At 54.6% G+C, this 16,178-nt stretch overlaps 4 protein-coding genes across 4 annotated transcripts; 2 read left to right on the forward strand and 2 right to left on the reverse strand.

Moving 5' to 3' along the window:
- Positions 1-128: 128 nt before the first annotated feature.
- On the forward strand, positions 129-2,837 carry J4E84_008527 (uncharacterized protein; the record flags this gene model as incomplete). Its single annotated transcript, XM_049391098.1, has 1 exon — positions 129-2,837. The coding sequence occupies one exon, from the start codon at positions 129-131 to the stop codon at positions 2,835-2,837; it is 2,709 nt and encodes a 902-aa protein (XP_049241130.1).
- An 856-nt stretch (positions 2,838-3,693) lies between these two features.
- Positions 3,694-4,404, forward strand: J4E84_008528 (uncharacterized protein; the record flags this gene model as incomplete). The annotated part of the gene is made up of 2 exons (XM_049391099.1): positions 3,694-4,071; positions 4,147-4,404. The coding sequence occupies 2 exons, from the start codon at positions 3,694-3,696 to the stop codon at positions 4,402-4,404; spliced, it is 636 nt and encodes a 211-aa protein (XP_049241131.1).
- Positions 4,405-5,035: 631 nt separating this feature from the next.
- On the reverse strand, positions 5,036-6,778 carry J4E84_008529 (uncharacterized protein; the record flags this gene model as incomplete). Its single annotated transcript, XM_049391100.1, has 3 exons — positions 5,036-5,224; positions 5,280-6,500; positions 6,560-6,778. 3 exons carry the CDS (start codon positions 6,776-6,778, stop codon positions 5,036-5,038), a joined length of 1,629 nt encoding a protein of 542 aa, XP_049241132.1.
- A 2,749-nt stretch (positions 6,779-9,527) lies between these two features.
- On the reverse strand, positions 9,528-10,445 carry J4E84_008530 (uncharacterized protein; the record flags this gene model as incomplete). Its single annotated transcript, XM_049391101.1, has 1 exon — positions 9,528-10,445. The coding sequence occupies one exon, from the start codon at positions 10,443-10,445 to the stop codon at positions 9,528-9,530; it is 918 nt and encodes a 305-aa protein (XP_049241133.1).
- Positions 10,446-16,178: the final 5,733 nt, after the last annotated feature.

Consider the following 16,178-nt stretch of genomic DNA (forward strand, 5'->3'; position numbering starts at 1 on the left):
AGCAACGTCCAATGTCGAAGTGTAGGGTAACCCGGTACAGATATAGGAGCTTTACTACAAAAATAAGATCAATGGCCACCTATCGCATCAATTCGCACATCTAACCTTCCCTTACCATACCTCCCTTCATGTCTGCACGACCGTACCATTTGCGCACCAACAGGCTATTTAGTCCGCTTGGGATCGATGTCTTTCCCGTGGAATTTAGTTGGCAGCTAGCAGCTAAGGAAGGCATTCATGATGTCACGCAGTCGTCCTATGAACTTCAAGTCTCTACATCTCTAGCCTTCGAGTCCGAGAACATCGTTTGGGACAGCGGGAAGACAGCCACAAGCAAGATTCCATTATTCACCGCCATCTACGCGGGCGACAGTGTGAAAAGTCGCACTCGGTATCATTGGCGCCTCCGCGTATGGGATCAATCCGACGAGCCTAGCGACGAGACCTGGGACACGGCCGAGCAAGCATGGTTTGAAACAGGGCTTCTGGAGCCATCCGACTGGAAAGCGTCTTGGATCAGCGCTCCTGTAAGGACATCAACCGGGAATTCAGTAAAAGATGGCAGAGTCATATACCTCTCTAGCATCTTGCAGCTCGCACGAGAGCCAGCCCGAGGACGAGCTTACGCCACGGCTTGCGGATGGTACAAGCTTTTCGTCAATGGAAACAACGTCACCGGCACGGCGTTGGTACCACGCTGGACGCCTTTTGATCAGTTCACCGAGTACCAGACTTACGATATTGCGAAGTATCTGGAGGCTGGCGAGAATGTGATCAGCGTCGTTGTTGCGGATGGGCGATTCAGAGGTCAGATCGGCGTCACCGAAGGGCGCTGTCGTTACGGAGACCGGCTTTCTGCGCTTGTACAGCTTGAGGTGGATACAGATGACGGAGAAACTGTTACATTCTGTACCGACGAGACATGGCGGTGTCCAAAGGGCTCCATCGTTCGATCAGACCCCGTGTGGGGTGAACATACCGACTTCCGGATCGCTGACGAGTGGCTGGAGAAACGCCATACTGAGTCTTCGGATCGTGCCGAAAAGGTCTCGGTTTTGACGAAGAAGCTCATCGCAGAAGAAGTCGAACGCGTCGAAGAAGTCACGCGCTTGCCACCCAAGACCGTACTTCGTGCTCCGTCAGACGCACAAGTTGTCGACTTTGGACAAAACTTTGCCGGAATCATGGCAATCAAGCTGCGCGGCCGGGCGGGGTCCAAAATCACCATGACCTATAGCGAAGTCCTGTCAAGCAACGGAGAGCTTGATATCAACTACCTGAAGCTTCCCATAGTGCCGCATATCGTACAACAAGACGTTGTAACCCTTGGAGACAACGAAGCCACATTCCAGCCATGGTTCGCCATACATGGATTCCGCTACGCTGAAGTCCGAGGCTTGGACTACGACCTTAGCCCCTCTGACGTCCAAGGAATCGTCATCGCTTCCAACATCCCAGTTACAGGATCCTTCACCTGCTCAGACGCCCGCCTAAACAAGCTCTACCAGAACATTGTTTGGACTACCCGTGGCAACTTCACAGACACACCGACTGACTGTCCGACTCGAGAGCGAATGGGTTGGACTGGAGATATTCAGGTGTTCACGCCTACTGCGACTATGCTGTTCGACTGTCAGACTTTCCTGCGTCGGTATATGCGTTGTCTGGGTGCGGAACAACTTGCCGACGGCAGCATCCCATCATACATCCCCAGCGCTGGTTCACAGTTCAGCAGCCAGCTTTCACTCACCACGAAGCTGATGTCAGGATCAACTGGATGGGGCGATGCTTCTGCAATGGTGCCTTGGGCTCTATACCAACACTACAACGACAACGTAGTCCTCTCGCGCCAGTACGACAGCATGAAGAGCTGGGTGAATAGCTTGGCACATCGAGCACGAGACAAAATGAGCTGGAGAAGATGGTTCTGGGCCAAACTCGGTGCTGGATGCGGTGACCTCGAGCAGTACATCTTGGACACTGGCTTCAGCTATGGCGAATGGCTCCGAGTCGGAAGCGGAGTTCCCACAATCATCAAAGACGTCTTGTTTCCCAGCGCCGCTATTTCGACCGCTTACCTCGCCCACTCATCTCGTCTGCTCTCCAACATCGGCAAAATCCTTGGCAAACAGGACGACGCCGAACGTTATCTCAACATCTCGGAAAAGACATGTGAAGCATGGCGCGCTGCTTTCGTCCGACAAAACGGTGCGCGCATCGCATCCGACTACCAAGACGACTACCTCCGCGCCCTAGCCTTCGACCTCATCTTACCAGAGCAAAAGCCCGCGGCTCTCGAACGCCTTGTAGAACTAATAGTACAAGCCGGCTACCACTTAAGAACCGGCTTCATGAGCACAGGGTTGCTACTCCCCGTACTCGCCCAATACGGCAGAGCAGATATCGCATACCGCGTCCTGCTCCAAGACACAGTGCCCTCATGGCTCTACCCCATCACAAAAGACGCAACAACGCTCTGGGAGACATGGGAAGGCTACGACGGCAAAGGCAACGCGAAGATGTCGCATAATCACTATGCGTTTGGCACTGTGGCGTCGTGGTTGCAGGAGAGTGTGGCGGGGTTGAAGGCTGTTGAGCCTGGGTATAGGAAGATTAGGGTTGAGCCGCTAGTTGGAGGTGGGTTAGAGCATGCTGAGGCGACGCTGGAGACGCCGTTGGGGTTTGCGAGGAGTGCTTGGAGGGTGGATGGGGAGAAGGGGGTGGTGAGGCTGGAGGTTGTGGTTCCACCTTGTGCGACGGCTGAGGTGGTGTTAGAGGGGAAGGTTGAGACTGTGGGATCTGGGACGTATTTGTTCGAATATAAGGTACCTTCATAGCGGTCTGGCTTGAGGATAGGGCTCTCTGGATACCTGGGTACTCAGCTGGGATCACGTGTATCCGAGGGGTTCCGGCCGCCAAGACAGGGGGCGCAGAACACCGAAACTCAGTAATCACTCCCCCAAACCATCTCAACTCTTCTGCACTTCCATCCTCACGTTTACTATTCCTTATCACCCATTCGCTCTCCCTCGCAACCCCAAAAGGGATAACGCGCCGAACCGCAGGAAGCGCCGGTACGTTGTCGGAGGTTTCATATCGAGCCCCAATCAAGATGACGATCATCGCCCATGCCAATGCGCCCCGCCACCTATCACACCCTGCGATAAGAGCACCTGCGATCATCCGTGACTTTGCTTGCTACACAAGTCATCTTACCTCCTTCCAGTCAGGTCTACGCTACTATGCAGGTAGGGCGGCGCCGCGCTCCTTAGTAGGAAGGCAAACCACTCGTTGTGTGTAGCGGGCTTGTAAGCACGGCTGATCAGGTACACATCCCCAATGGGGTGGGTGATGGGCGATGTGTCGGTGACTTGGCCGTTACCTCCACCTGCCTCTTTCGGGGTCGTGAGAAGAGTAGCGCATTGGTATAGTATGCTGTGTGATGCGAAGACGGGGTGAGCGGTGCAAAAGCAAGGGCAAAGGGGTTTGGGAGGCGCGTGGTGCTTATCATTGGAAGAGACGATGTCCGAAGTATAACGCGCCGACTACGGCTGGGAATACGGAGAGTATATAACCGCCTGAGAACCTGTGTTGTAACGAAGGATAAGTCACAGATCATCAAGCAGCTCTACTTCGCAGCATAGCCTCCTCTCTCTCACAATAGCAAAGCCGCCACCCTTCCATCCCATCACCATGAAGGCCTCCATCTTCGTCGCCGTGGCCTCAGCCGCCCTCGTCTCCGCTGCCCCAACACCAGCCGTCCTCGATGCTCGCGCTCCCCCCAACATCCCCAGCAAATCCGCTGCTACCACACAGCTCGCTGGTCTCACTGTCGCCGCCCAAGGCCCACAAACTGGTTACTCCCGTGATCTCTTCCCCCACTGGATCACTCAGTCTGGAGCCTGCAACACACGCGAGGAAGTTCTCAAGCGCGACGGCACAAATGTCGTTACCAGCAGTGCATGCGCAGCAACTTCTGGATCGTGGTTCAGTCCCTACGACGGCGCTACATGGACTGCAGCCAGCGACGTCGACATCGACCACATGGTGCCATTGAGCAATGCCTGGAAGGTGCGTTTCCCTCTCCTATCCCCTCATCCTCCCATCCTCCCCTCTCCCAAACTCCACATACTAACTCCCACTCAGTCCGGCGCAGCATCCTGGACCACAGCCCGCCGTCAAGCCTTCGCCAACGACCTCACAAACCCCCAACTCCTCGCCGTAACCGACAACGTCAACCAAGCGAAGGGTGACAAGGGCCCTGAGGAGTGGAAGCCCCCGCTAACCAGCTACTACTGCACGTACAGCAAGATGTGGATCAAGGTTAAGAGCGTGTATGCGCTTACTATTACGAGTGCGGAGAAGAGTGCGCTTACTAGCATGTTGGCTACTTGCTCGTCGTAGGGTCATGGTGAAAGAGTGAGGGGGTTGTGTATATAGGAATTCATGTTTATATTTTGAGACTGCATGAGAACGTGCAGTTGCTTGTGTGCTATGGTGAGGACTGGTTGAAGCACTTTGTGTAAAGTTTGGAGTGTGCTGATGATCTAGCCTAATTGCGTTGTGGTGACGGATGGAGACTGGACTCAGATGGGTCAAGAATCTCGTGGTAATTCTCCAGGCACCCGCAATCGACGGTTTTCAGGAAGTTGCCTGATACGGACGGGTGAGCGGTGTGGTGCTAGCTAGATGAGCTCTAGTGGCTTGGCATTTGCGTATCGCAAACTCGGGTTCGGACGCACGTCGAGCTACACTCAATCATCTGCAACAAAACGCGACTTCTATATTAATTTTGTGTTCTCCAATTTTAGAGCATGACGCATCCATTCACGTGTAATCATACAGATCGGTCACGCAATTTCGAAAGGTTGTGTTGAGATGATTCATTCGTCGTCTCTGCTCGTGACCCTAGGGTATGGAGGGCACGCATTACTCCATCGACTACATCTTTCATGAACAACAGGAGACAGTAAGCGCACAATAACGCATTGCTTCCACAGACTCGAAAACTTCGCCGTAGCAGGCGCATCTCCATCTACGAGTCGTCGCCAATGTCGACAACGGTCTTCTTCCACTTGCGGGCGGGAACCTTGCGCTTGAACAGAATGTCGATCTCGCGGTAAGAGCGGCCCTTCATCTCGGGGAGGAAGAAATATGCGACAACGAAGCAGAAGAAACCGGTACCGGCCCAGACGTAACCGCACTTGCCGCCAAGGTTGGCCTCCTGGAATGATTGTTAGCAAAAGTTCGTCATACGGTTTAGAAGGGTTAGGACTTACGTCGGGGTTAAGCATGTAACTGGCGAGGAAAATGCAAGGAATGTTGACAACGTAGTAAGCACCACGTCCGATACCGGTAGTGAGGGGCCTGAGACGAATGGACGAGGTCTCTCCGATAATGACCCAGGAAGCGGGCGCCGGTCCGAGGGTGAACAGAACGGAGACAATCAGACCAAGAGAAGCCTGGGCAAGAGAAGCTGCGTTGGAGACACCGACGGAAGCGGCGATACCGAGAGCGACGAGGAAACCGACGTTGATGAGAGATCCCCAGACGTAGATAGTGCGGCGGCCAAGGTATGTGGTGAGAATCCAGGAAAGCATGACGAAGATCATCTGGAGAGCGGAGGTGATAAGACCAAGGGCGAAAGCGGTGTTGACCGAGATACCGGCTTGACGGAAGAAGTAGACGGCCTGGTTGGCGATGAGGTTACCAGTCAAATTCTGGGCAGCGTAAACACCGCAGACGATGAGAGTACGGTAGCGGTCGGTGCCCTTGAACAGCTCCAATAGACTGGGCTCCTTGATGGACTTCTCGAGATCGATGGTACGGCGCATCATAGCGACGGCTTCGCTGAGGTTTAGCTGACCCTTGCGTCCGAGACGACCGACGGCCTTCTCAGCTTGCTCAAGCTTGCCCTTGCGTACCAACCACCAGGGAGACTCTGGCGCCAGGTAGATGAGGATAGCGAGAGGAGTGGGGAACATCCATTGAAGCGCAATGGGGATTCTGTAGGCGCTTGCGTCGGGCTTGGGGTTGTAGTAGTACGCAACACCGTTGACGATGATAGCACCGATAGCCCAGAACATTTGCAGCATCTGAGTAGCCGGGGCACGGAGCTGGATAGGTGTAATCTCAGAGCAGTACGCGGGAGCGTTGGCAATGAAGATACCCCACGGGACACCCTCGAGAAGCTGGGAGACGAACATGATTGGGAGCGAGTTGGCGAAGTAGAAAACGAAGATGAAGCAGTTGAGAAGCATCAGACCGGAAATGGTCGCCCATCGGTATCCGATGCGGCTGGTAAGAGGACCAGCCAGGCAGACACCGATAATGGCACCAACGGGTCCTCCCATCTGGAGCGCTGATTGCCAGCTAGCCGCGATAATCTTGCCGTGTGGTCGGTCGGGGTCCGGGTGTGTGAGCGGGATACCGAATTCCTTCTCGAATGCGGGCAGAGCAATGAAGTTACCCATCAGGAAGACACAGTAAGCCTCCATGATCTAGAGACATTCGTTAGCAACCGCATCTTGATTATGAGGGATTTGAGCGAGGAGCTTACAATAGTGCAAGACATGATGAACGCCCAGAGAGCAGCCATGGGGTACGCCTTAACAGCCTGTACAACACCCATGTCATGCTCAGCAGTCTCAGCGTCCATAGCCTGCGTCTTGAACATAGCAGCCTGAGCCTTCTCGTCAAGCGCAACCGAGTCGTCGACATGCGAGATGGCCTTCTCGACGTGCACATCGCCGCCATATTCCTTGGGGACGTCACCCATCTTTGCGAAAGGGCTCTTGCCGGGGTATAACAAGAAAAAAAAGGCAAAGGGTATCAGATCAGAGAAAGGAACTCTGGGCTGGCAAAGAAGACAAAAGGATAAACCGGGGAAACGTCTCCACCTTATAAACAGCACGGGGTGCGCACACTCAACGCGGGGCGGCTTAAATGTGACCTTGCAGCAACGGCATTTAGGCATGGTTAGCCATCTGGTGTACAGTAGTCACCCCCGGGGCGCGCTTGAACCATCCACCCACCCCTCCACATCTCCGAGCGTGCATTGTCTAATTCCCCAGAAAGATGGAAAATCCGTCGCTGGCGACTGGTGGGTCCGCCGTCAGCGCTATGTGCACATGGAAGGAATGCACGAGACAGATTCCATCAATCACGGCTTCTGGCTATCAAGCTGGTTCCTTGCGCCGTCTGCGCAAGGGCCTCCAAGCCGTGCGAGGCGGCTGTCACGACAGAGTCGTGCTGTGTCGCTACGCTGGCCTAGCAGCGGACCGCTCACCAGATGTATCCATAGCGCTGCGTGTTGGTTTGCAGGTGGCTGTTTCTTGTCTGCTCTAGACTTCGTATTGCTGGTTGCTCGTCACCTATCAGAACTGTCGATGCAAAGCTTTGTTCCGGTGCTAAAATACGCGCGCTAATATCCCCGCACCGCGACAGGCTTGTACGCTTGTTAACTGGAGTAGACCCGTTATTTATCCGTGGGCTCCCCAGATGGGTTGCCCTGTTGCTCCAGGAAATTTTTGGGTCTCTCCACTCGTTTTCTCCACGCTGGGGGGCTGGGGTGAGCACGAAGGGTCTGAGTTACACGGCATCTGCGAGTTCCACTGATATGAGCCGTCTGACCACCCCGTTAGATCTCGCTACCATGAGTATCGGATATGCCTCTACTCTTTAGGACCTCCACTTCGTGTCCAATGGCGCTGTTCATCCCGCCACTCTTCCTTCCCGCCCCATGGGGAGCTGTGGGAGCGGTATTGAATTACGTCGCGGTAGTGATAGCCCGAGAACACCGCACTCATTTAACCCCAGATACGGAACTCTGCCGGTGCAGGCGGGCGGATTGCAGAGTTGAGCCTGGTGTCTTCCTCTACGAGCTAGCCGTGGCGTGATGCTAATAAGTCTTGAAAACGTCCGCTGACGCGGAGCCGCCGCATGTGCGCAGATGGCCGCTACTACCACCGCTAGTACTTGACACGTGAAGAACCGCACGAGGTAAATGGGATAGGTACCGTGGTTTATCTGATGGATGACTGATCTTGGGTCCTTGCGCATATTTCGCTGCAGCGCGGGGGGATGTGACCGAGGCAAGGGAAGGTGGGTACGTTGCTTGGGACTGCGTGATGATGCTGCTGTTAGACCTGGAGCCAGGACCTTGGGAATTGACAGGCGCGCTCGACGTCTCCGACGCAGCGGCACAGTTTGGCGGGTATGCTGCGTGGCTTCCACGTTCCGACTTGGTGACTGACATCTGTCGGACTGGTTCGCTTGAGGAAAACTTATTCTACATGAGTTGAGCTATCGTCGTGCAGTGTAGTACTTGGAGTCGCTTCAGCACATGGTGCGCGTAACAACGCGATTGCTATGGGCGTGCCCCTCCGCGCCTGGGTATCTCGATGCCACGCAGTCAGTACTGCTGAACATGCCAGTACACGATCTTTTGCATAAGTCTGCGAAGAACAAGGGACCGGTACAAAGATTGATCAGCGCAAACGGCCCAATACATTGGGTCGTACCAGCCGTATTCCATAGCCGTTCTTTCAATGTTCATGATGCACATGACCCGTTCCGAGGTTGCTTTCGTACTGATTCGGCACCAGTGCCACAAGCGCATATGCTGAATCAGTAGCTCGAAAAACGAATTCCCACCCACTGTTGCGAGCGCAACTGTACCACGCATCACCACAAGATTCGAGTTCCATCTTTCCTTGCCTACATGGAAAGCAAATAGCGGGCAACGGTGCGCAGTCCGGCTCTCGGCACACCCAGGGTTCGCAGATCAGATGTCAACTCGGCCAACATTGCACACTCCATACATGGCGTATGTACTCGAGCCAATCCAAGCCGGCGGGCGCCGTGCTCTTACGACCGGGAGTATGCAGGGCGCCTGAGATGTGACGGGTTTGCGCACAACGGAAGGTTGGTGGCGTTGACATCACGGCTCAAAGAAGTAGAGCATCCTGTCTGCAGCTGCCCAGATGGTGGAAATAACCTAAGCGACATGCTCATGGCCTCAATACTTGTTAGCGAATCTGACCGGATGATAGGATATCGATTGGAATGAGATGCGCGCGGAAACCCTTGAAGACGAAGAGAAGATGACAAGATGACGATCGAGTAAGCTTTCGCACATGCGGATGCGGCGCACACACATGACGGACCTGCGTGGTTGCTTCTCAAGACCTCACGCAGCTACTTCGGGACTCAGTCTAGGACTTTGAGCCGCAACACGGAACAATTAATGCGTAGTATACACACGCGAAAGGATGCCGGCACTATTGCTGTAGTCATTTTTGATTGAGCTCAACACAGCGCCATCGCTAAAGTCAAGACCCAGGAAATGGTACTCCTCGTCGAGAATTCGCATTTTGTCCTGGAAGCTATCCTTCCCTCACGAAAAACTCCGATCACCCGTTTCACAGCGTGCATTCTCAAAAATGAACTCTCACGAGTTGGAGGAGACGGACAGTAGTTATGATGGCAAGCAGATTTCGCGCTCCCATCGTCCATGTGTGCTACTACTAAGCAGCATGCCGCGCGCCCAACAGTTGCTTAGGCGTCTTTCCATCCTCGTCCTTCGAGTTTATGCGTGCGCCATGTTCCTCTAGCAGTTTCATGGCATCGACTTTGCCAGTCCAAGCGGCGAAATGCATCGGCGTCCTACCCTTCCAGCCCGGAACAACCTCCTCCACATCTGCGCCATGCTTTATCAGCAGTCGCATAGTATCGAGCTGACCGAAGCTTGCAGCGGTATGCAACGCAGCAGTACCCGCTATAGGCGTACCGCGCTCCAACAGCATCTCAGTCGTGCGCGGACCCTCAATCATGGCAGCGAAAGACATCAGAGACGAGCGAAAGTTTCCGAGTTTCTTGTAGCCCGGCGCAACGGGATGCAATGGATCTGCCCCAAGCTCGAGCAACGCGGCAGCTACATCTGGTTTCCTTCGCCTCACGGCCTCGTAGAGTGGCCGCTCGTGGCCGTGGCCGATGCGGATCTCAGTGACCTTCGGGTAGGCGGCGCCCAGTGCCTCGATGGCAGCGGCGTGGCCACCATCGATGGCCTTGTTGACGACGTCTCTCGTTACGATATCGGATAGGGGTATGCTAAGCTCTGTGGCGAAGGCAAGTAGTGCGGTCACAACAGCAGCGTGGCCATTCTGAGCCGCTACCATCAAGGTCCGCTCAAGATTCGGGATTGGTCTTGCCATGACCTTCCCACGGGAGGGGTCTTTATAATATATGGTGTGCGGCTTACTGAGCAGCGTCTCGATATGCTGTGGCTGCGATAGCAGACTCCATAAAGCTGTGTCGTCGCCAGACGAGCATGTTTCAATGAGACGGCGAGCGTCGTCCTGCCCTACGAGTACATCGCCTACATCTCTGGATGAGGTGTAGCCGGCGGGCAAGTCCTTTAGATCTGCCATAGTCGGTTCCGCCATAGCTGCTTTGTAATGGAGGTAATGGTAATGGTGATGGTGATGAAGATAGTAGTGGTTGTGCCGATGGAGACCGAGGAGATGAGAAGAGGTGGTGAGTGCGATTGTAGTAGCTGCAAACGGGACAGAAAGCGTGAATGTAGCGGGTGTAAGTTAAGTAGCTAGGACGCAGTAGAAGTTCTTAATAATTTAAGTTATATATTAGATTGTGGTAGCTAAAGGGCTGAGGGGAAAAGGGCTGAGAGAGGAGTGTGGTTGCGAGAGTGTGGTGCCGAGGAGATGAAGTGTCCGCAGGCAGGCGAGAGCTTGCGTAAATTTATTTCATGTCAACGCCATCAAAAACTTCGAGTATCGTGTCTTTCAGTGATGAAGACAACGGTGCAGGTGCGACACAGGTGAACGTGAAGTTCTAACCTGTGTTAGGCAGCCGCACTTAGAAGGTGGGGTCTAGCGCGCGGGCGTAAACAAAGGTACCTAAGTAGCCCCCATGTGGACCTTGATCTGCATACATACAACTTGACTAGCTACACCAATATGCTGTAGAAAGAAGAGATTGTGGACTGCTTGTTGCCGATGGTCCTCAAGTAGTCGGGCGTTGAGCGCAAGGCTGAGTGAGGGGCCTACTTCAACGATCTGTCCGCTCCAAGTTTAGTAGGACGGCAGCCATATACGGATCCTTCCGCCCGAATATGACGTCTGCGCCTGTTGGGTAAGAAGGCCAACATACAGTATGTTCTCTACGAAGTTTTTTGCACATGATCCAAAATTGAATGACTTCGTGAGTATAGACACCGATGTGGAAGTGGTCCAGCTCCTTCCCAGCCGTCAACTTCAACACATACTTTCCAGTCGAGTAACATGATCCAGGTCATGGCCACAGAAGACGCAGATGGGAAGCTGACTTGGAAGAATGACTTCAAAGAGGGTGACTCGAACGCTTCTGGCACCTACGACGTGTGCGCATCCGATGGCACGGAATGCGACGTACCTGAACCCAACAAAAACACCAAGCAAGACAGATGCCTCCGTCACAACCCATGTACTCCTAGCGATCTTCGCGCGCCCAAAACGCTGCGGCGGGTCGGGCGGATTTTGATTTTCCGCTGACTGGAGCTGGCGTGCGCAGCCGCTCGTCCCGAAAAAATACCCCAAGCCCGGATCAGAGCCACGCAACGATGCCAGTGTCGTATACGAAAGCATATGGCGTGAACAGCGCGTCGTGTAGCGGGGTATCATCGTGGTGTATGGTCAAAGGCGATGCCCTGGTACGGAACGAAGAACTCCTCCAGCGACACTTCGACGCACCATTCGACATGGTACAGACGAAGAAGCGGTTGAAGATTCAGACATACCTCCCTGCTATGACGCGGTTCTTGTTCAGTAGGCCCGGCCAGTACAAAGCCCAGCAAAGGCAGGTCTCTATCCATCGCCATGGTCACACATTACTCCGGCCACGGCACATCTGTCAGCGTCAACCACGAGTGGAAGTTCTACACCACCAGCGTCGGCAAAGCCGTGGGCAGTTGCGGTGAGACTGACGGCAAGGAAATCGTTGCGGATACCGATGAGACGCCTCGTCCCGGTCCCGATAGCAAGGCGCCGTTCCCTGGGGGGATTTCCAAGCTGGATATTGAGGGTGAGGCGTGCACATACAAGTGTGACGGGAATAATCTAGGGAGGTTGTTCTGCCCGCAGAGGGAGATTGGTTGTCGCGAGGATTCGAAGAAAAATATGGAGGTTGGGGCGATGAAGTGTGGGAGGGATCAGTTCTTTGCTCCGAGTGTGTTCTGTGATTTCTAGGGGGGATGAGGTGGTGTGGAGAGGGGCGTGGTATTACAGCATATTGTGACTACCACATCATAGAAGGGAAAAGCTAAATACCCTAGAGCCTACGTTGACGTTAGCCTACCCACTTTGCATGTTTTTATCTTAATGTAGGCTCTAGGGTGTTTAGCTTTTCCCTTGTATAAGGCGCTACAGTGATGGAGATTTGTGGTCTGGTCTAGCGTTGTTCTGGAGGTGTTGGTTGGGATGGGATCATGGCGGCTAACGTCTGTGAGACAGGAGGTGGGAGAGAGTGAGACGCCGAGTTTGATGGAGAACGATACATGGTCACAGATGATTGCTAGGGAGATGTTCTTTGAGTGCGGTCAGTATGGTATTTATCAATAAACCGCAATCGGTGTGTAGCCGCAAGACTGGGGCGACATGATGAAGCTTTTGCACCCTTCAACCTCACGACTGTTGTCTTCTAAAGCTCCCGTAAATGCGTCAGTCCCTGGCAATGCGAGTGAAATCGACAATTTCGAGCATTCGTCCATGTGCGCCACCCAACACCCCAGCACTTACCAAGCCCCAAGCCAAGCCGTAGGATGCAACGCCACGCATCCTTAGGCTGCGATCCTTCATGCCGTCGCGGATAACTCGGGACTATCAAACGAGGTCCACGGATGATCTCTTCCACAACTCTTTGTCCGGCCAAACACGTTCTGTTTCAGAACGCATGTTCGAGCGGGGAACTCAATGGAGAGGCACGAACCGGTGTGTGTATGCAGCAAGCACCTGCAAAGTATGTTTGAGATTCGGTATGCCTGGGCATCAGTAATCAGGGCAGCGATCTGGGATGAGAGGTCGTCGTGGAGTGTAGCGTCTGAGGTGAGATGATGCGTTGGTACCAGGATGGCGGGCGACGTATGGATCTCACACACCAAGGCTTGTCGTAAGCAAGTCCGCTATTCCAACACATCGCTTAGGTACGTGAGGTGGAGTATGTACGCTGTTCATAGTGGAGTTGTGGACTGCAGAAGCGAGGCGGCTGCTGCCACCGGCTTTGTATCACGTCCAACAAACTCGAAGTGACGGTCATATTGCTCATGCATCATTTGGATGCGGAAATAGATGGAGATGGCTTCCAGAAGAGCAGGCCCGCGGTTCCATGTCGCGGGCAAATATCGATACACTATAGGCTCCTTGGCGCGGTTGAGTGCTTGGTATGGCGCTGTGGCACAGACGAAGCAAATGAGCAGGCAACAATAGATTGAGCAACTTGCATAATGGCACCACGAAACCGGGTTCTCGGACTCGCAACGAATTCCCTCCATCAAGAGCGGCTCGACGCGCGGTGGTGAGGCGCTGTAAGGCATGCCGGCCCTGCACGGATAAACACAGGCCGTCAGAGCGCCGGTCGTCGAGGAAAGGTTTGGGGACCTGGGGGAATCATCGGGCGCTATCGGACCAACGATTGCTTGGCCTACCTTAATTTTCCACCGGTTCCGGACGACCCCTCAAATCGTGGGCTAGGGGCTGCCACTATACGGTACGACGCTCCGATGGCGCAGTTCTGGACTTGCGGCTCAGAGCACGTGGGCTTGCAGTCGCTCCAGTGCTTCGCATTCGGCAGGTGCAGCAGCATGTGAAGATAGCTAGTGGACACGTTGCGTGTGGAAGCTGATCTGAAAGGATTGAGAATACGGGCAAACGGCCGATGGGGCGCTGCAACTCATCGCTGTGAGGGGTGTCTTTGGCGAGGACCAACCCAACACCGGGGATAGCAGCGGCAAGGAAATTATGCTTAAGTCTGCGCCAACCTTATCTGCAACCTTGCAGCTGTAAGCGAAAGACAGATTACTGAGCGCACGCAGATCGCCGTTTATTCATGCTCACAGTAATCTTGAAGTAAAGATGTCGGCCCGTAAAGACATACGAAGGCTTTCCCTGAGACTCGTGCTTGGTGATTGACACGACGTAGCTGCCTGCAATCGCGAATCCATGATGTAAATATCCGGTATGTGGAGAAGCCAACGCTGGGCAGGCTTGACAAGTCGGATGACGCGGCTTCGACGGTGTGAGCTGATAAGACAAGCAGCGGGCGTTGTATGAACGTGGAGAAGGGCGGGCTTGGCCATCCATCGAAATAACAATCCTGTTTGCTACTTGGCAGGCTTGAGTGCGACTGATCCAATGGTTCCACCCGGAGGTTTACCTCTCTCGGGCAGCTGAGACGCCATGTTCCATGGCATCTTGCACAAGTGCTCGTCCGCAGTCTACGGGCTTGGATGAGTCTTGACGAAGAAAGACGGTCTGGTGAACAAGGTGCTGCGCTGTCCACTTGGTAGGCCGCAGGATTTTACGCAAAGTCGGATCTCGTCATGGCGCAACACTGCCACGATGACAGTCAAGGGGCGGGAAGTCTCATAGCTCCGATGCTCAGCTCTTCTGTTCTGGAAGCGGAGAAGCGACGGCCCTGTGATACCGCCAGTGTGGGTAAGTCGGATCCTCGTGGCACGGTGGTAAGCTTAAACCGCAGGCACCAAGCTTAATCAAAGTGCTGGCCGAGCCTTTAAGCGAATGAGCTGAGAAGTTGCAAGCGCCGGATTACGTTGGTGTGGATCGGAGCGGATGTCTGATCCATGAGCGGAGTGTAGAATCTGCTTGGTTGGCGGGTACAGTTTCCACGTATGCCACAAGTTTGCGGGCGGCCGTCTACTTGCGTGAGCAGACGGCACAGAAACTCTGCACTTAGCCGGAGCGTGTAGGGCATCCTTCGGGACTAGGCAGGCTCCTTTGTCGCGCAGGTCAGTTGTTTGTCCGCTTCCAAGGGCGCCGAGAGCACGACAGGTGGAGATTTCTTAGGGGACCGAGGCCAAGCATGCCATGGCCTGCCACAATCTGAGGGCGACGCGAGCGTGGGTTGGTTTTGGGACGACACGGACTTTTGGAACGCCTTGGCTGTGCTTGGTGTGTTGCTGCTAGCGGGGGCCAAGCAGGACAAGACGGATTGACGGACTGATGGACCACACCGCGAAGTCTTGGGAGGTGTCAGCGCCGGGGTCCGAGTGGGGCTGCCAAGGGATCGAAGGCTTGTCGAAAATAAAGATTCGTTTAGAGTTATCCGGCTCGCAAAGCTTGGCTGGGCGAGCCAACGCCGCCAGGCGCTGGGTGGTGCTGGGCATGCCGTGGCTCCGGCGTGTGGGAGCCGCGGTGAGGGCTCGTCGCTGCAAACAGTTTCTCACGCCGTCTGGGGACGCTGGCTGGTGGCACAGGGCGGCATGGCAGATATTGGGGGCTGTGTGTGGGTAGACGCTGCTGGGGCTCCGCTGGAACGGAGGGCCAGTGAGCAGCTAGCTGGGGTCCAAATAAAGCTTGTCGTGCGCCTTATTTCGCTATCAGACGCCACTCCACGTCTCGGCGGGCGATCAAGACGACGACCCCAGCGCCCAGAAAGGGCCAGAGACGCCAAAGGAGCGTTGCTGGGTCCCAAGCCCGCCTGCCTGCAAGTACATGAGGGCGGAGGACTGCTGATGGCTTTCCAAAGATTTCGCCCTCTGACCCATCTTCCCCAACTTCCAGCTTTCGTCACCTAACGCCGCCTATACCAAGTGGACCACTGCCGCGCACACCTATCAGACGCTGACTCCGTTTCATTGCCGGCCCGTTTCACGTCACCGGACCTCGACACATTTGACCTCATCGCACTGCCCCATATAGACGTTGCGACGGCTCTGCAGACACGCCCCGTCACAGTCACACACCCTATTGTAAGTCTCCATCTATGTTTCGTGTCTCCGTGCCGCTTTGCCTGCCCCCTCTCTGGCATGCCGTTCCTTGGTTTGCCATGTTCCAACATTTATGCGCACCGCGATTTCCGAGTTTGCCGGAAACCCTGCATACCAAGATTACCGCAACTGTCGCATTGCCTTGAACCTTAAGCGCTTGTTCCATGGCTTGGACTAACGC

This window comes from Alternaria hordeiaustralica (assembly GCF_023758085.1).
Source record: "Alternaria hordeiaustralica strain BMP 2776 chromosome Unknown scaffold_22, whole genome shotgun sequence".
NCBI lineage: Eukaryota > Fungi > Ascomycota > Dothideomycetes > Pleosporales > Pleosporaceae > Alternaria > Alternaria hordeiaustralica.